The following is a 19749-nucleotide window of genomic DNA, read 5'->3' as shown; positions in this document are numbered from 1 at the left end:
TTGCTTCGCTCACCAATCAGGGACTCTAAAACGCACAAGCACACACAGGGATTCCCAAACAGGTCATTCTCTCCCCCCCCCCCAAAATGGAACACCAAACATTCTCCTCTCCTTTAGACATTCTCCTGCAAGGAAGAAGGAGGTGGCCAGCTGAGGCAAGCGACACATGAACAGTGGGGAGTGGTTGGGGCAGTGCCTCAGCAACTGTCTTTCTCTCCTGCTGGTTCCCTCATCCTTGCCTTCTGCTGCTGAGGTTGTCGGGGGGACAGCAACAGCAGAGCAGTACGGTTGATAAAGAGCTTTCCTGGGCTGTCCTGACTGGGCCACCTTCTCTCCCACCTTGCTTGCTTGCCTCATGCCCTGCCTTGCTTGCCCACTGGTCTGCTGTCCTTGCTTGTCTCACATCTGTGGCATGCCCACAGCATGCCTGCCACCCCTCACCCCCGTGGAACGCTGCTGTCATGCTGGATGACAGCATGACAGCTTACAATAATATTATATGTATTAGGGGCTCTGCCCCTGCTCACTACACTCGTCAACCTGCCCCCACATGGGTCGCCAAGCTTCCCCTTCTTCCCTGCTGCCACATGGCTCACTGGCTCGCCCACTGCCACAGTGTGACGGCATGGCAGCTTACATTTTTATCTAGATAAACAGAAAACAGAAGCTCTTTAGATAGGTGTGGGTCTTGATTCTTACCTTCATGCAGAATAGACTTGAAGAGTGTTGATGAATATCCATATAATTGTATTCACCAATAGGCAAAAAAACCTTGCGGTTTAAGAACATACCTATAGCCCACAGATATTTCTATCAAACTTTAAAAAGCAGGGAAATTGGGCAGCTCTAATGAATGCACCAGGGGAGCTGACCTCCTCTCTGAGATATTGTACTGTCCTACAAATTTGTCAAAATGCAAACACAATTTGGGTTGGTCTTTCACAGTCCAATCCATTTCCTGTGTAGCTTGGAAGAATTTAATAAATGTGCCTCTGAGCATGTGGTGACATGTGGCAACATCTGCAATCAGGACTGCATCTCCAAAGATGGAGAATTATATTTTTGTATGTTTGTTGGTGTTCTTACTTTGCTTCTTTCCTGTGTTACTAATGTTTCTACAGAGAATCTAATCCAGAAAATTTTTTCCCTCATTATTCATCCTAGAAATCTGTGTCAAATTTATTTTTATTAATTTCAAAGCCTTTTTATTGGTCAATGTCATATGATGGCGAAGACAGCCTTTTGTGTTTCAAATTGGAGGTTATGTTCTATTTCTATTTTGGGTGCATTAACAGTTAAATTTGAAACTGCAGTTTGAAGTAAAATCAGACTGATTACAATATGTTGCTAAGCAATATGTACTTAAGCAATGACTCTAGCTGCTGGAAAAAACAAACTTGGCGTGCCCAAGATGCATGTTTTCAGCCTGCTATGCTTAAAGCATTCCACTTACGGAAAGGTGGGCATGGTCAATTAAAAACAGAGCACACCTAGAAATTTGCTAGAACATATTTCACTTCCCATTATTTTATCTTGTGCAAACAGAGACACTTCTCATGTCCATTGGAGACTATTCTACAGAATAGTCACTGCCATTATTCCACAGTTGTTTTTGGAGTTTTTTAGTGTAAAATTTGGAAAGCATTGCTGTACTTCACATATTCATAGAAGCAAAAGAAAATGATTTACTATAGGAAGCTTCACTAAAATTGCTAAGTAAATCAAACATTTAAAGTGACTATCTGAACTATATCAACTGTTTTAATATTGTTGCTTCCTCCCCGCTAAAACAAGATCAGCACAGGACGTGTCTTGTTTCTGTTATTTGGGCTGATGGCAGGTGTTGCCACCACTCACCATATGCTCAGAGGCACATGTTACCAAATTCTTCCAAGCTACACAGGAAGTGGATTGGACTGTGAAAGACCAACCCAAATTGTGTTTGCATTTTGACAAATTTGTAGGACAGTACAATATCTCAGAGAGGAGGTCAGCTCCCCTGGTGCATTCATTAGAGCTGCCCAATTTCCCTGCTTTTTAAAGTTTGATAGAAATATCTGTGGGCTATAGGTATGTTCTTAAACCGCAAGGTTTTTTGCTTATTAGTGAATTTCTCTGCTTTTTAATCCGGGAGGCAAGAAATGGGATCCTGTGCAAGTTTGCTGAAAATGTATTGATCATTTGCATGCTTATTGAGTTGAGTGGGATTTACTCCCCTGCAATCATGCTTAGGATAGGTGAAACTGACCACAGGGGATGAGGAGCGGAGGAGGAGGGAGGGCAGGGAGGACAGAGGGGGGGAGGGATGGGAGCAGGCAGGAAGAAGAGGGGAGGAGAAGGACAGGTTTGATCGTTTGCATGTCTAATGAGTTCAGTGGGATTTACTCCTGTGCAATCATGCTTAGGCTAGGTAAAACTGACCAGGGGGGACGGACGGAGGGAAGGCTGGAGTGGGCAGGGGAGGAGGAAGAGGGGAGGGAAGGAAGAAATGAGAGGAGAGGGGAAGGGAGGGGAAAGGCAGGTCTGATCATTTGCATGATTATTGAGTTCAGTGGGATTTACTCCTATGCAATCATGGTTAGGACAGGAAAAACTGACCATGGGGGAGGAGGAGGGGGAAGGGGAAGGAGTGGATTGTAGGGGGGCAAAGGAAGGGGGAGGGGAGGCAGGTTTGATCATTTGTATGCTTATAGACTTCAATGGTATTTATTCCTGTGCAATCATGCTTAAGATAGGTAAAACTGACCATGGGAAGGGGGAGGAGGGGGAAGCGAAAGGAGGGGATTGGAAGAGGATTAGGAATAGGGGGCACTATTTTACGGTGGTTCCATTCCTATCTCTCAGATAGGCATCAGCGGGTAGCATTAGGGGATGAGGTTTCAGACCCTTGGCCTCTCAACTGTGTAGTGCCACAGGGTTCTATGCTCTCCCCCATGCTATTCAATATCTATGTGAAACCGCTGGGAGCCATCATCAGGAGTTTTGGGCTGCAGTGTCATCAATATGCAGATGATACTCAGCTCTATCTCTCATTTAAGTCCTCACCAGAGTTGGCTGTGAATACCTTGTCCAAGTGCCTGGAGTCTGTAAGTGGATGGATGGGAGAGAACAGGCTGAAGCTAAACCCTGACAAGACCGAGGTGCTGCTTGTGGGTGACAAGGGAAGGTTGGGAGATTTAGACTTGGTGCTTAATGGGGTGAGATTACCCCTGAAGGACCAGGTCCGCAGCCTAGGGGTCATTCTCGACTCCCAGCTGTCCATGGAGGCTCAGGTTTCGGCAGTGAGCCGCGCAGCTTGGTATCAATTACATCTGATACAGAGGCTGCGACCCTACCTCCCTGTGCATCTGCTCCCACGAGTGATACATGCCCTGGTCTCCTCTCGCTTAGACTACTGCAATGCGCTGTATGTGGGGTTACCCTTGAAAACGGTCCGGAAATTGCAGCTGGTACAGAATGCGGCGGCACACTTGATAAAGCATAGCTGTCGCCGGGATCATATTACTCCAGTGTTGGTAGACCTACACTGGTTACCAGTTGCTTACCGGGCCCAATTCAAGGTGTTGGTGTTAACCTTTAAAACCCTATACGGTTTCGGCCCAGTTTATCTGAAGGAACGCCTCCAGTATCACCAATTATGCCGCCAAACAAGTTCAGCCTCACAAAACCTTCTCTCGGTCCCACCAGTCAAAACAGCTAGGCTGGTGCGGACCAGAGAGAGGGCATTTTCGATTGTGGCCCCCACCCTCTGGAATTCACTTCCTTTTGACCTTCGACATGCCTCCTCCCTGATGGGTTTCCGCCGAGCCTTAAAGACCTGACTATTCAGGCAGGCCTATAGGATTTCAGGGGTGGATTAGTTTTTATGATGTATTAATTGAAGGATGGTTTTAGATTAATTGATGATTGTGGTTTTTGATTTGTATATTGTATTTTATATTGTTGTATGTCGCCTAGAGTGTCCGTTAGTTCGGACAGATAGGCGACTAACAAATAAAATTTTATTTTATTTATTATTTATAGGATGGGGATAGGTAGAGAGGGGCAAAGGAAGGGGGAGGGAAGGGGCAAGAGGGAGGGGATGGGGGAAGGGAGGGTGGGTTTGATTATTTGCCTACTTTTTGAGTTCAGTGAGATTTATTTCTGTGCAATCATGTATGGAAATGGACTGCCTTCAAGTCAATCCCAATGTATGGCGACTCTATGAATAGGGTTTTCATGGTAAATGGTATTCAGATGAGGTTTTACCATTGCCTTCCTCTGAGGCTGAGAGGCAGTGACTGGCCCAAGGTCACCCAGTGAGCTTCATGGCTGTGTGGGGAATCTCCCAGGTTGTAGTCCAACACTGACCTGGGAGAGGGGCAGGGAGGGTAGGAGGGGGGGAGATTGGGTGGCTGGGCACCGGGCAGAGGGGAAGCACCTTTCCTTTCCAAAAGGAAAACATTGCGAACAGTATCATTGCTTTTCAGGGTTTCCCCCACCTTTTTATTCTACAGTAGGCACATGTAGCTTCCCACCCAAATTTAAACCAAAGCTGTCCCTGGCCACATCCACACCAGGCCTTTATTTCACTTGGGATAGTCATGGCTTCTCTCAGAGAATCCTGGGAAGTGTAGTTAGTGAGGGGTGCTGAGAGTTGCTAGGAGAGACCCTATTCCCCTCACAGAGCTTCAGTCAGAGCAGCTGACTGTTAAACCCCTCTGGCCACTGGAGCTCTGTCAGTGGAATAGGACTCTCCTCTCAGCACACTTCACAAACTACACTTCCCAGGATTCTTTGGGGGAAGCCATGATGGTCTCAAGTGAGATCAAAGTCTGGTGTGGGTGTGGCCCCCTGATTAGGCAAGCCAAGCAGCTAGTAGTCTGGCTTTTAGAGCACTGACAGTTGGTTCTTGCTGACCATGCCGAACATTGTTCAGTGCAAACTTTCTTACATTAATTAAAAATCAGCCAGGCATTTTTTAAAACTTTTAAACTGCAGAAGATGAAGGTCAGAGTATGGGGCAAGGTCAGTAACAACAGGATTACAGGTACACTGTGAACATGGCTGATTTTTAATGAATTTCAACAGATTATGAGAACTCTGACAGAAAAAAGTCCAAAAGGGCTCTGGGTTTTTTCCTGCTCTTTTTAGTCTTTGAATTCTCTGTTCTCTCTGACAGTTTTGTGTATCACCATGAAAATTGACAGGGTTGTTAAGCAAGCGTTTCTGAGTTCAGGACTATAAGTTTATAAGGTTTTGTTTTGAAATGAGCTTATGGGAAGCATCAGAATGGCATGGGGGGTATTTTCAATTTAACATTGTGGAATGTGAAAAATCCATGCTGGCTATAGCATACAGCCACTCCCCTGGCTGTATAATACACTTCCAGTGTACTATGTACTATGGTGCTGCTTGTGTCACTGTAGCTGCACCTAGATCTTATATAAGGCAAGTGAGGCAGAACTATCAAGTTGTGTCCCATTTCCCTTCAGGAATCTACTATATCCATACCTCCTTTCTAAACTCTTATCCCAGAATAAAAATGAAAATTCTTGGGAAGCTTTATAAGAAGTTATTGCTGGGCGTTATCTCTCTCCCCCTGCCCCTCCTGCTCTCCCACTGCTAGTGAGCTGTTGGGTTGAGGTATAACAGTAATAATGTCGCTAAAGCCTTAACATAGTCCCTACCACACTTGCTTGGGGAGGGGATGGAGGCAATACAGTAGGGCCTAACTCATATGGTGGGTTATGTTCCAGATCCCTGCCAAAAAGCAGAACTCTGTCAATAAAATGGTGCCCAACGCCAGAAAAATGCAGTAAAAGCGGAACAAGTGCCGTATGAGTGGGGCCTTACTCTAATTGAAAGCTGTATTAGCAGAACACCGAAAAGTGGGGCCCTACTGTATAGAGAAAACCCTGAGCAGAGGGATTGTCTCCACAAAGGTTTTCTTATATTTAAAAATTAGTTATTGTGTGACTATCTTTGTAATGATAAGTGATTGTCTACATTTAACATGATAAAGTAATCATAAAAGTATTGATTTGAGTTTTTTATTGCTCTGAAAAATCAGTTTTTTGAACTGATTCTTGACAAACTTGTAGAAAAGTTTCTACTTGTAAAGATATACTTCTTCAATATTTAAACTACAACTGGTAGATTTATTTACTTACTACATTCACATGTCATTTTTCTTTCTCTAAGGAGCTTTGGCGTTTCCCCTCCCCCTTTAATCCACCCAACAACACTGTGGATAGTTTATGCTGGGAAAAAGTGGCTGCCTTTGAACATTATGCTAAACAATTACATGAATGAGCCATGCCTCCCCACCTTTCTTTTTGGCATGGCTTGAGGAGGAGACTGGAAAGTACTATTTTGGATTAATTGCAGTTTACCAGGTCATTCAAACCCTAAACTGCTTAATTTTAACTATAGATTGTGAAAATGAGCCAGCTTCATAAATAATAGTTTGAAAGTGGCTTGTTTCAACAAATCCTAGCTAAGATTAAGTACAGTTTGCCTAGGTTTGGATGATACAGCAAGCTGTGGTTAATAAAAAATGGAAACAAAAGCTGACACCTCTTCTGGCCCTTCAGAGAGGGGAGCACATCAAGCTTCAGGGGGGTAAGCTTGTTCTTGTAATGCTAAATTGTGGTATAATGTGATGTCTTAACGTGGCTTGAGATCACCCAGTGGGTTTCATGGCTGAGATTAGTTAGTTAGTTAGTTATTCTTTATTTATATCCCACCATCCTTCCAATACTGGAACTCGCGGCGGCTTCCAGATAAAAGCACATATAATTAAAACATACAGAATCTACATTAAGATGAAATTAAACTACATCCAATATTAAAACCAATCATGTGGTTCTCCTCAGTTCTAGTCCAAATCTAACCACACTGGCTCTTTTATTGAACTCAGGTGACTTCAGAAATCACAAAATGTTGTTCTGTAGTCTACAGCATATAGGGTGAATTTGATGTTTTTCTTCTTTTAAGAGTGTTGCTGTTGGGGTGTGTGTGGGGGGGAGGAATTGGCCAAAACTTTCAATAGGCACCTCATTCTGTGGAGCCTTTTTTGAACATCTGAAATCTTCCATGCTGAATAGATACTGTAGCATGCTTGCTCAGGGTGTTTTTTGTATTCAGTACATTGTATACTGTACAATGTAAGTGTTGGCCTCTACTTGGTGATAATTTATTAGCTATAGTTCCCATACACATTTCCAGCAGCTACATGGATTGAAGAAGCAATTTCCGCACAGCTGAACTAGCAATTTCTCCCTTAATCACTGCAATGATGTCACTGGCTCTGCTGCTTGGGAAATGTGCTGACCATGTCATGGATTCTAAAAGCAACTTGAAATAGGAACAGTAGCTTTGTAAAAATAAAAATTTAAATCCAAGCCTGTCCAGAGATCTCTCCCCAAATACACCTTTTATATTGTGTGTTAAATGTTATGCTAATGTTAAGCTTCACTTGAACCATTTTTCTAATCCTCCAGATAGTTTTGATACAGAAATACTGATTTGTATTCCAGCCCATTCTGAATTGAGAAAAATCCAATATAAAATAATGATTTGAATTAAATTTCCCATTTTGTAATTCATGTCTTTTATGAACAAGCACACTTGCTAACTAGTTGTTTGAACAGTGAAAACACACTTTTCACAGCTTTTCAGCCTAGTAGTCCTTTAATACTACCTAGGAATATACTTGGAAAAATATGAATATGCAGCCAAAATGCCCATAATTACTGTTACAATTATCCTGTTTTTCTCAGCAGTGGATTTCTGCCTGGCACCCTCTAGACATATGCAAATTAGCCACTTGAAGACTAAGGCCAGGATCCAAAGAATCATAAAAAATGTTTCATGAGACTTAAGGAAGCTTAGGATGCCTTAAAAATAAGGGGGATGTATTGGTAGTCAGCTGTTCAAACATCATTGTGTGAGCAAACATAGGTCTTTGGATCCCAACCTTAGTACCCTAACATTCCAAAAGCAAGCGATCATGACTTGAAAAGCACATTTTCAGTACTGTATAGACTTGTAACAGTTATAAATATTTGTAGCTTTCCATAAGAGTAACATGCATAATTTGTTGTCATACTTATAGTACTTAAGTTCATCTCAGAAATGCTCCCTGTATTTTGAACTTTGACATTAACATAAAGCTTGCTTTTTTTACATGGTTCTTGGAGGGTTATGAATTCAGTTATAAGATATTGGGTTGTATCCAATGCTGCATCAATGGGGTTCCACTGGTGCAATGGGGCTTCCCTCTCCTCCCCCTCAAATCAGCTCTAGAGGGTCCCCCAACCCCCCAGAACTGATTTTGAGAGTGTGCAGGGGACAGGTGAGGAAGAAGCTATACTCCATTCATAGAAGTCTGTTGCATCAGCGGGCCTGCAGCATTAAAAATGAAATATACTGTAGTGATGCCTATCTATTTTGTGCTTAAATGTTTTTGTAAAACACTTTATTCATTGTGTAAATAAAACAGCGCTACAAGTCTGACATTGGGCTAGCACAGGTGTGGGGAACCTTTGGCTTTCCAGATGTTGCTGAACTACAACTCCCATCATCTGGTCATTGGTCATGCTTTTTGGGATTTGTTGCTGTAGTTCAGCAACATCTGGAGGGCCAAAGGTTCTCCACATCTAGGCTACTAGCAGATGGGAAGGGATGTCGATATCTTACAGCGCAATCCTAATTATGTCTACTGGCTTCCTCCTAGATTAGTGGGATTAAGACTGTACCCATAGTAACTTTTTGTATATGGAAAGTGTAAATTAATACAATGGCTATGTTACTCAGATTTCAGTTTGCCTGCAAATAACAACCTCTATAATGTGTGTTGACTCCTGAGTTATAGACTTAATCTTGCTGGCAAGAATTTCTGTGTCTGGCAGAAGAATGGGGAATAGCTAACTAATTTCTGAATCATTTCAGTTCCTTGGCACAAAGATGGAGACACCAATGCTGAATTTACGGAATCTCTTTGACCAACTCATACGCCAAGCAGAAATCCTAAACGAAGGCAATGAATTACGTAAGTTGTCATCTTTGTCAATATTGGGCCAGTGAGGATACAGAAATTGTTATCATATTTGAAGGTCCTTTCCTGATCTGTAGTCAAAGGATCCCTTGAATGGCTTGGTGGGAGTGAAACTTCCTCATTTTTTAGATCTGCCAGTTAATATGTTAAAATTGCACTGAAAGCTTGATTACTGGAATAGATGCCTTGCTTCTATAGAAAACTGATCTGCATTTCAGCCACCGGTTTTTGTACGATGTGGTTTCTAGGCAACCATGCAGAGCATGTGGTTAAAATGTTAGAGTTCCAGGAGTTATCTTATTCTATCTGTTGCCTTAGGGATGTGATGTTGCATTGCCATGTGCTATTGCAAGAGCCCAAGGGAAGTCTACTGCTGTGTTACAGAGTAACGGCCTCTGTAAATGTAGTGGTGGTGATGGGGGCATTGGCTGGAGGCAGGTTTGTCCAATCTTCTGTAGAAGATTGTAGCTTTGCAGGATGGAACATTTATATTCCCTTTAGGGCAGTGTTAAGCAGCTAAAGGAAATTGGCTCTTTCCTTTTGAATCAATATTTGTTTAATTATCTAGCTGAATAGAGTTGCTGGCCCAGACACCTATAATACTAATCTACATCTACTGAAGCATATTATAGCAGTTAACATTTAAATTTTACTGTTGAATGTCTTTCTGATGTGCTAATATGTGACCATAAAATAATCTGTCCTCAAGTTAATTATAGCTGCAGCTTCATCCTTGGATATGACAACTGTCAGCAAGTTCATATTTTTATTGACGTTGCCTTAGTCACATACGTATCTTCTAAAACACTTATCAATTTGTTGTTCTTGACATGATATCTGACTGAGTAGCCCAATAGAAATCCTTTAATTTAGAAAATGGGAGAAACTGACCTAATCCATGATTATAGCTCTCTTGTAACACAATATTTCACATGCTTACTTAGAAGCAAGTCTCAATGTGTTTAGTGGGGTTTACTGTCAGGTAAGCATGCATAGGCCAGGACAGCCTGTGGCTATAATCACTCTTATGCTAGTGGAATACCTTCAACTAGTGCTAAGGGATTTCTTCCCCATCTCCTCCCTGTGTGCCATCCCCAAATCTGCTCCAGGGGGTTGGGGGGATCCCCAGAACCAATTCAGAATATGTGCAGGGCACATGCAATTGCAGGAGGAGGAGAAAATCCCCTTGCACTAGTTAAAGTTGTTCCGCTAGCACAAGAGGTTAGTTGAATACTGTCCTACGTTCTAAATAATACCAACATGCCTATATTGTAAAAGATGATAGATTTCTACTGAGAAAATGTTTAAGGAGGAAATGCAGATATGAGAGAGATAAGCCATTATAAATGGATTCCAATGTGTTTTTCGCAGAGTTTATCCAGCTGGCCAAGAACTTTGAAGACTTCAGGAGAAAGTGGCAGAAAATGGATCATGAGGTGGCTAGGTATAAGGATCTACTGATGAAAACAGAAACTGAACGTAGTGCCCTGGATGTGAAGCTGAAACATGCCCGAAATCAAGTGGATGTGGAGATCAAGCGGAGACAGCGAGCTGAAGCAGACTGTGAAAAGCTGGTGCATATAACATTGCTTCAACTTGTCTTAGTAAAGTAAAGTGGCAGACTTACAATGCAATCCTAACCATGTTTACTTAGAAGTAAGTCCTAGTGAATTCAGTGGGACTTATTCCCAGGTAAGGATGGTTGTGATCGCAGTTGTAGCATAAGAACATAAAGAGCCTTGGCTAGATCGGACGTGGGGTCCATCTAGTCCAGCATCTTGTTTCCAGTAGTGATTACTGGTATACCTTACCTGTGGAAAACCTACATATAGAGCAAGAAGGCAGCAACACTCCCCTGTTTATATGTCCCAAGCACATGGTGTTCAAATGTTCCATTTCCAAGAAAACCTTAGGGGCTTTCTAGATTCTGTTTATAGTGCAACAGATGCCCAGTTGCTGGTCACCTCTGTGATGTCTTGTTCCAAGGAAGTGCCTCTGCTTCCAGGATATTGCAGTTTTCCAGCTTGTTGTGAAAACATGACTTGCTTGACTTGTCCTGAGTGCCCGCCCATTCCATATGACCTGGACTGTGGCCTTTGAATTAGGACTCGTAAAACTATCCCACAATGGCAAGCATATGGCAGGGAAGACAGGCAAGAAAATATTTAGAGATGGTCATCTGCGCTCCCCAATGCTCTTCACCTTCCCCCTTCATTGTGTACCCCTCCCTCTGTTGTTGTTCCATGCATGCAGTCCTGTGTGTACTTGGCTAAACATTCTTGTATTAGATGAAACTTGGCCAAGTCTGCACATGGCCAACTGCTCTTTGAGGCTTGGGCAGGAAGGAAGAAACCAGTTCCCCATGAACTGTTGAGAATTTCAGGTACTCCAGGCCTCAGAGGGCAGGAACCCCTTGAAGTCTGGAAGGAGGGAACAAGCCAATGGTTCCTCCCTGTCTTTGTTGCCTTGCTTGTTCCCCTGGAAGACATGTACTGAGTGAGAAGTGAGGAGGAGAGAACACTGTGTTGGGCAATGGAGTTTGCCTCTTTGCCTTATTGTAGAGTGGCTGGATCTGCCTGCTCTATTTCCTCGTTGAGAATGCATGCACATTATGACAGAGGCATCATCCCAGATGTAAAACATTGGGTCCCAAGTCTGGAAAGGAGAGAGTAGGTCCTGTCCTTATCTGCCATATTGTTGCCCTGTGTTTATACAGGCTGTGCTATAGAACCTGCATGTAAACCTCTTTATGAGCCTTCTAACCTGAGTCAGCAGCTTTTTAACCATCCATTCATGCATTTGGGTGGTGGGGAAGATGCTTTACTGATTCCCTAGGCACATGGAAATCATTCATTTTTGGCCACGTTAGAAGTACCTCCTCTTCACCCCCTGCCAGCAAATATGGTGGAAACTCTTGCTATTTGCAAATAGAACTGGTAAAATAGCAGCAAATTGTTTATGGCTCAAAGAAATCTATTTGGAGTACCTTATCTTTTTACCCTGGGCAGCAATTTGATCTAGCAGAATCTTTTTGCTGCTGCTTTCAACTACGTTGATGCTATCACTTGGGAAACAGGTGTGAATCTCTTTATAGATATTGATATGCTGGTAGCGTAGCAGTTTTCCTCAGAAGGCTATATGTATTATCGGCTGTCTCATAAATGTAAAGCAAGACTACTTCTGATGTTTCCTAATGTTTAGGAGCGACAGATCCAGCTGATCAGAGAGCTGCTCATGTGTGATTCATCAGGCAGTATTCGACTGAGTGAAGAACAGAAATCGGCACTGGCCTTCCTAAACAGGCCTCAAACTTCCATTGGTGGGAGCAAAAGGTCAGCTGCTCTGATATTACCTTGGTGTAGGGTGTTTCTTTATCGGGTTAGGTTGTAAAGAAGATAGACTGCCAATCAGATTTTATTTTGCTATGGCTAGGGAACACCTTTCCAGACTCCTGGAAACTTTGCTTGGGTTCAGAAAGTTAAAATATTTATGGAGTAATCCAAACCTTTGACTAATCATGCTGGAGAGGGATGGACTGGAGATGTCTCTCCGCAAATCCTGCCAGCCTCTACCACAGGGGCAGCTCTTGCTTGTCAGCAGGAAAGCCCCATTAGCATAGAGCACCCCAGTGCACCTGCCCAGACATTGGGTGGAAGCCCCAATCCCTGCCAGCCATAGTTAATGGAAATCCCAGAAGGGATGGGGCTAGCATAAGATCTGCTGGATCCCATGCAGACACTGCTGCTGTTGCATGACCGCAATGGGCCCCAATCCAGGCCTCTTCAGTGTGCCAGCCTCAGAGCTGGCACAGAAAAAGGGGATTTCTTTTGCCCTGGTTGGTGCTAGCGCTGGGGCTGAGGATGTGGCACTGGCTCTTGGCCAGGGGTTAGGATTCAGCCTTAGATTCATATTCTCAGAAGAGAGTAATTTTATGATACCATTTGTTTAGCCCTAACACAATTTGGGTGTGTGTTGAACAGATTAATTGCATCTGAAATGTTTGTGTAGAAATATCTGACAGAATAGCCTATTGTACAAAGATAAGAATCACACCAATTTTACCTCTGGCCTTGGCTACCACTAGCATGTGGCCCCTGAAACTTTACCCACAGAAATGCAGCCTTAGGCTGAAAAGGTTTCCCTTTCCTTGGCTTAGAGGCTAATTTTCAGAACACCAGGGCTCTGAGGATTGCTCAGTGTGGCTATAAGAAACACTTGTGTCAAATGGTGTTTCTTTGTATAGAACACTTTTTTTTGCATGTAGAACTGTTACAGGTTGTACCTATAATTCAACCACTTGTTAACAGATTTTCCTCTGATGTAGCAATGCTAAACTTAATGTCAATAACTGCCTTTACCTTAGCAATTAACCTGAAGGTAAGAGCAGCAGTTCACAAATACCTTTCAGCAACTGACCTATTTCCAAACAGCAATTGTATTTCTTGTCTGGCAAAGGGTTATTTGATCTGAATCCAGGTTTAGTAGACATTGGGAGAGCTCATTTATTTATTTATTTGGGTATTATTAAGCATCGGTGTCTGCTCGATGCATCAGTAGTCAGTGAAAGAACTGCAAGGAATGGCAGAGGGAGACACGGATTTATAATAGCACTTCAATCAATATTTATACATTGAATAAAAAATAAAGCTGTATGGTTTCTCAGGAACTGCTGGGATGTACTTAGATAAGCCCTCATATCTAAACAAGAAAGACTGTATATAAAAGATACAAAATTTTAGATACACTTCCCTTTATTGTGGAATGATAAAATAATGGAATGTGAATTGAACATTCCTTATTACAAAGATCCAAATGAAATTCCAGGAGATTAGAAAAAGTCATGCTGAATTTTGGTACTTGTATTAAGTGATTGTGCTGTCTGTGTTCATAAACTTATGTACTATGTGCATTCTAGTAGTAGTTGCCCTCTTTCCTCTTCTGCAATAAGAGAAAACACAGTTCTGATCAGAATAAATCATGCATCCAAGATGCAGATTTCAAATAACTTGTTCTTCTGGTCAGTAGTGGCAGGAGTCCAAAAGGAAGGGAATGGTGGGGAGTGAAAGGCATAAATATGGAATATTGCTAGGTAAAGAGGACAAGAGAACCAGTCATACCAGTAATTGGCAGCTTTGAAGAGCATTGAGAAATCCATCCCGAAGCTCTGGTTTAATTTCTGAAACTTCAGTCCACAAGTTGTTAAGAGGACTTCTCTCTGTGTTAGGGTGGGTGAGGTAGAACCATCTTTTTTTTTTAACTGTAAGCTGGGATTCTCAGAATTCTAAATTCTGTACCAGATGCAGCAGTTTCATGTATGAGCAGAATACATACAGCACTGCAAATACCCTGTTTTTGCAAACAGAATAGATTACACCAATAACCACATTTCTGCTTTTATTGCAGTCTCCTTTCAGAAACCAGTTTTTTGTTCTTTAGCAGGGATTGGGGAATGGAAAGAAGAAAAGATATGGCAATTCAAGATGCCTGTGCTGCTAACCACAAAATCAAGTCCCATTGATTTCTACAGGAGATCATTAAGAGACATGCTTAACTTTCTCCATTAAACCCAATGGGACTTAAAAGTGTTTTAACTCTGGCTGTTTACATCCTTTGCTGCTTATAAAAATGAAGATCTTGGTATACCAGTTTCTTCTATGTCAGGCATTAAATCCCATGTTTGTGTAGCAAAATTGCCTATGTACAGAATACATAGCGTTAGGCATGTGTTGGAGTATTCCTCCTTCATAGGGGATTCTGCCTGTGTCCAAAAGCTAAGGAATTGAGCTAGTAAAGTCTTGACAAAGGTGAAATCTGGGAGAATATTATATGCATAGGTGTGATTTTTAAAACATAATTTTCTTGTGTTTAGACTGTCAACAATAGATGAATCGGGTTCCATTTTATCCGACATCAGTTTTGACAAGACTGACGAATCGCTGGTAATGTAACTATGATATGTCTTCATTTCTTGTGGTTTCCTAGAATGATGTGGAAAATATGACCATGTGTAAGATATGGGCTAACTATATGAATTGTCCTTGTCTGACTGTTCTTCAGTACTAACCTTTTGCTCCCAAATTCCATTCCATGTTATATCGAATACATGCTGTGTGGTCTAGCAGGTCATAAGATTAATAGTTTTCGTAGTGTAAATTGTAGATAATAAAAGTGAACACATAAAAGTTTGCTGTCTGCGTAATGCCAATATTTTTTTTCTCATATCTACAGGAGTGGGATTCCACATTAGTAAAGACTGTCAAACTGAAGAAAAGAGAGAAAAGGGTATATACTTTTTCTTTACTGGCTTTTAGTGGTCTAATGCAAAGTGGGAGTTTCACACACGTTTGAATTCTCCAAATGTGTTAGTAAGCATATTTCTGTGTACTTCACCTAGGCTATCATGGCATCAAGTGGCAATAGTTTCAAATGGTCAAACTGGCAAATATTTTCCACATTCCTTGAACATAGCCTTTTAAAGTATATATCAACATACCTATGCAACAATTTGTCTCTTCCTGGAGGGATAGATTTCCCAGTCACACATGAGCTCTCCTTGCGTCAACAATACAAATACCCTTTTCAGGCTGGCATTATCTAGAGTGCCGCTTACATTTCAAGTTATGTTCCATCTAAGCTGCTTGTTCCAAATCTGGAATTTTCTTTTAAAATGTTTTAAAGTGGTATTCTAGGGCTTTGTGACTAAGTAGTTCAGTTCTGCAGTCATGACATCTGAGATGGAAGACACAATTTCCACTTCATTTTGGCTTGCAGGATAATACAGATGAAACTTTGAATTCTGTTTCATTTATACTAAAGGAAAACAATCTTAAAGTAGAGGTTGTCTTTTTTTAATTCCCTTCCTGTTTAATTCTCTTCACTTTCATCCAGTTACTAGGTAAGATGTGCATGAAGTGTTATCTTCCTAGCATATCTCAAGCAGGAAAGGACACTTCAGAAATGGGTTCAATGCAAATTCTAACTAGGTTTTGCAAGACTGTCACACATACAAATATGTGACAGCATTTAGCATCAGAGTACTCCAGCTGAACTTATTCTTGCTTTTCTCAGAAATGTTGTAATGTTTTGACCTTGAACATGGTATTGCAAATGTTTTCTTGACAGCGCTCATCCAGGCAGTTTATAGAAGGCCCACCAGGTCCTTTAAAGAAAACTCGTTCAATTGGCTCTACAGTGGACCAAGTATGTGGTTTTGCATAGATTATACTACCTTCCTTTTAACAAGAGTGCCTGATTTTTTTTTTTGATAAGTGGGGGTGGTGTTCTGTATTATGCACTAGTCAGTTCTAAGAAATGTGTAACACTTACCACACAGAGCACAATGTAATTGGTATGACTGCTTCTCCATACCCCAAATGCAAGGTGTAGAAATGTGACAAATTTCCATCTCTTTGTTTTGGTGGAAATTAACTGTACAATGGGAATGATCCGCACAATTGGCATCTCAGCACCTATAGAGAGTGTGTCAAGTATTGTGTAGATGAACACCTACTTCTCATGAACTCACAGTTCAAGTCTTAATATAGGGCCCTATCTGACGCAGTTTTTTGGCTATTTATGTCATCATTTATTGTACTTAGGGTTGCCAGGTTCAGGGCCTGAGACTGATCCTTTATCTTTAGGAGAAGAGAAAGTCAGCCAAGTGCAGATGTTCTTGCAACCCTGTAATGGGAAAAACCACAAGGTGTAATTCTTCGTTTCCCCTGCACAACTTTTAAAGATACAGAAGACCTCTTGGAGGCTGGACCTGGCAACCAAGAGGTCTTCTGCATCTTTAAAAGTTGTGCAGGGGGAAGGGAGAATTCCACCTTGTGGTTTTTCCCATTACAGGGTTGCAAGAACACCAGCACTTGGCTGACTTTCTCTTCTCCTAAAGACACAGGATCAGTCTCAGGCCCTGAACCTGGCAACCCTAATTGTACTACATCCTGTTTTCTCCGCAGAAAAGCTTGGAGTGGCTTACATGGCACTCCCAGTGGCTTCCCATCCAGATGATAGCCCACACTTGCTTCATATCACCATAGTGCAGCATTATGTGCTCCCAGACCATTCAAAGAGTCTACGTTTTGCATGCAGATTTTGTGAATGACTACACACTTTGTTCTTGGACAATTCTGTAAATGGTAAAAGTTCAGATACTTACAGGAGGGTTGCTTGTAAAGTCATGCGCCATCTCTGTTATCTTGTCGGTGCCTATTGAAGACCTTCCTCTTTCAACCCTTTTAAGTTGAGACCTTATCCCAGTCTGCGTCTGTGTTGGAATTGTTTTTTAATATGTTTTTAAACTTTGTTTAAAGATGTCTTGAAAGCTTTTTTATAAAGTTTTTAAAGATGTTTTGTTTTAATGTATTTTAAAGTCTGTTTTTATGACGTTTTAAAGTGTTTTTAGTGCTTTCATTTGCTGCCCTGGGCTCCTGCTGGAGGAAGGGCCAAATAGAAATCAAATAATAAATAAAATAAATAAATATGTTGGGAGTCATTGATATATGATAATACCTATGCATCTTTTCATTTTATCTGATTGGAGAAGGTTCTATCATTAATATAAAATGTCCTCCTATATCCCAGTTTCTGACTTCTCAGTCTCACTGTGGATGCACTTATTTTGAAGCCAGGATGTTAGTGTGCAGAGTAGGTGCTTGAGGCTGCACCATTAAAATGGATAACAGGTTTCATATGCTCAAGAAGAGAGAGCCACTCGCATATGTCCCCTAGCTGCATCTTACACCTGATAATCTCTTGGATGTCTCATTTCAGGGAAATGAATCAATAGTTGCAAAAACAACTCTCACAGTACCTAATAATGGAGGTCCAATTGAAGCAATCTCCACTATTGAAACTATACCTTGCTATGTTGTAAGCCACAGGAAGGCAGGTAAGTATCTGCTTTCAGATTATTACTTACATTTCAAACTTAATACTGTGACTTCCTTCTAAGTACATCCTGTAGTCCGTTTTGTAACCATGCAGTTGCTGATACAAATGAAAGTGATTTTATGTGACGAGGCACTTCAGAGGAGACTGTCGGCTAGTGAAGTTTGAGAGAAAGTGGCAACACATATTTGAAATACATTTGAAATCTGTTTTGAATAAACTAAGAGCAGCCTCTTCTCTGCCATTCTTATACTGCATAGTTTTATTCATTTTAGTCTCTTATTTTATAATATAATGGAGGGGAAAACACCCCTGAAACATATTGTCTGTTCTGCTTAAATCCATCCCACAAATCTGTTTCTATTTCTACTGTGATAAGGATTAAGGAGGTGCACTGATAGCTGACTGCCAAATATCCCTCCCTCCTATGTCTGAGCTTCTATAATGGGAAAAGGGTCTAAAGGTAACCCCCATGTGTGTGTGCGTGTGTGTGTGTGTGCGCGCAAAGTGAAACCTTCATTATTTTTATATGAAATAGAAAAGATGAGACAAAATGACATATACACTAGCTTTTAAATTGGGGATCCCTATTCTCAGTTTGAAACCTGTTTCAAAGACAGAATCTGTAAAATGACTGTGACTTGCCTCCACTCAAGCCATTCTACAGCCTTGGAACAGTGACTCAAGCCTGGGAAGCAGGAAGTTGGAAAATAAATCTGAAACAGATGGATCTAGCACTCCTGGGAGCACTGGGATGAGGCTACATGAATTTGTATCAAAAACGGTGAGCAAGCAGGCAATGATCAGCCTATCTGAATTCCTTTTTGTTGTTTTTGGGCAGGTTTATTAGTGCTAGGCAGGTTACCACTTTTTGGACCCAATTCAAAGTGCTGATTTTGACCTTTTTAAAAGCTCTTTAAGTATTTTGGGCCCAGAATACCTGAAGAAACACCTCCTATATGTGAACCTCTTCTCTCCCCTTGACCCTGGGCTTCAGCTGAGGCTCTCTTCTGAGTACAACCATCTTTGGGGGTATAACATACCAAAACAAGACACTGTGGTGGTACTCTTTAGCACAGTACAAGCATGTTTAATCATTTGTTGCTTTAATCTTAGTTTCAATGCCAAATATACAGTGAAATCATGGCTTGGCTTTCTAAGCCCAGCCGGGGGGGGGGCATGTTTAGGGAGACATGGACATCATGTAAGCATGATTAACTGCTTTATTTATGGGTTGATCACCAAAGCCTGCATTTGTAACAAGGCTAGTGTGTGGCACAATGTGGCCTAGCTGCTGCTGTGCCATAAATGTCAATATACCTACTTATCTGACCAGAGAGGCTCATATGGCAATCTCACTGAATCATGTTGCTGTTGTGGTTTGTGCTTGCTATTCTCATCAAGGATTTTATAATGTTTTTTAAAACTGCTAACTGGTAGGATAAAAAATCTTCAAATGTATAAACTACTGGTTGTACTTTAAAAAAAAAACTGGGCTAAGTATATTTCATTGCTTATCATGCCAGTTCATTACATATGTACTCTCTCCAGGTTATTAAACCCGAGTCATGTGTTCCATGTGGCAAGCGGATAAAGTTTGGGAAAGTGTCCCTGAAGTGCAGAGACTGTCGAGTCGTGACACACCCAGAATGTCGAGACCGCTGCCCCTTGCCCTGCATCCCTACCTTGGCAGGAACCCCTGTCAGAATTGGAGAGGTATGCTTCTGTGTGTGGAGTATCTTCAGTGACCTATAGCTGAATACTCTACTGTTGGGTCTAAAGAATGAAAGGGATTTTATCTATAGATTTCTATTTAT

The 19749-nt window shown here is 41.6% G+C and overlaps 1 protein-coding gene across 2 annotated transcripts in view; it reads left to right on the top strand.

Moving 5' to 3' along the window:
* The window catches only part of RACGAP1 (Rac GTPase activating protein 1), a 41395-nt gene that overhangs the window by 8898 nt on the left and 12748 nt on the right, over positions 1-19749 (top strand). For both annotated transcript variants that reach the window (XM_061615224.1, XM_061615223.1), the window contains exons 2-10: positions 8935-9034; positions 10412-10614; positions 12242-12372; positions 14910-14979; positions 15269-15322; positions 16163-16240; positions 17816-17933; positions 18589-18716; positions 19484-19648. In XM_061615224.1, coding sequence (XP_061471208.1) covers positions 8950-9034; positions 10412-10614; positions 12242-12372; positions 14910-14979; positions 15269-15322; positions 16163-16240; positions 17816-17933; positions 18589-18716; positions 19484-19648 — 1032 coding nt within the window. In that variant the 5' untranslated portion in view covers positions 8935-8949. The remainder of the gene's footprint in view (positions 1-8934; positions 9035-10411; positions 10615-12241; positions 12373-14909; positions 14980-15268; positions 15323-16162; positions 16241-17815; positions 17934-18588; positions 18717-19483; positions 19649-19749) is intronic.

The sequence above is a fragment of the Rhineura floridana genome, chromosome 3, assembly GCF_030035675.1.
Source record: "Rhineura floridana isolate rRhiFlo1 chromosome 3, rRhiFlo1.hap2, whole genome shotgun sequence".
NCBI lineage: Eukaryota > Metazoa > Chordata > Lepidosauria > Squamata > Rhineuridae > Rhineura > Rhineura floridana.
The sequence above is the reverse complement of the archived record's forward strand: the minus strand, read 5'-3'. Positions and strand labels throughout refer to the sequence as shown.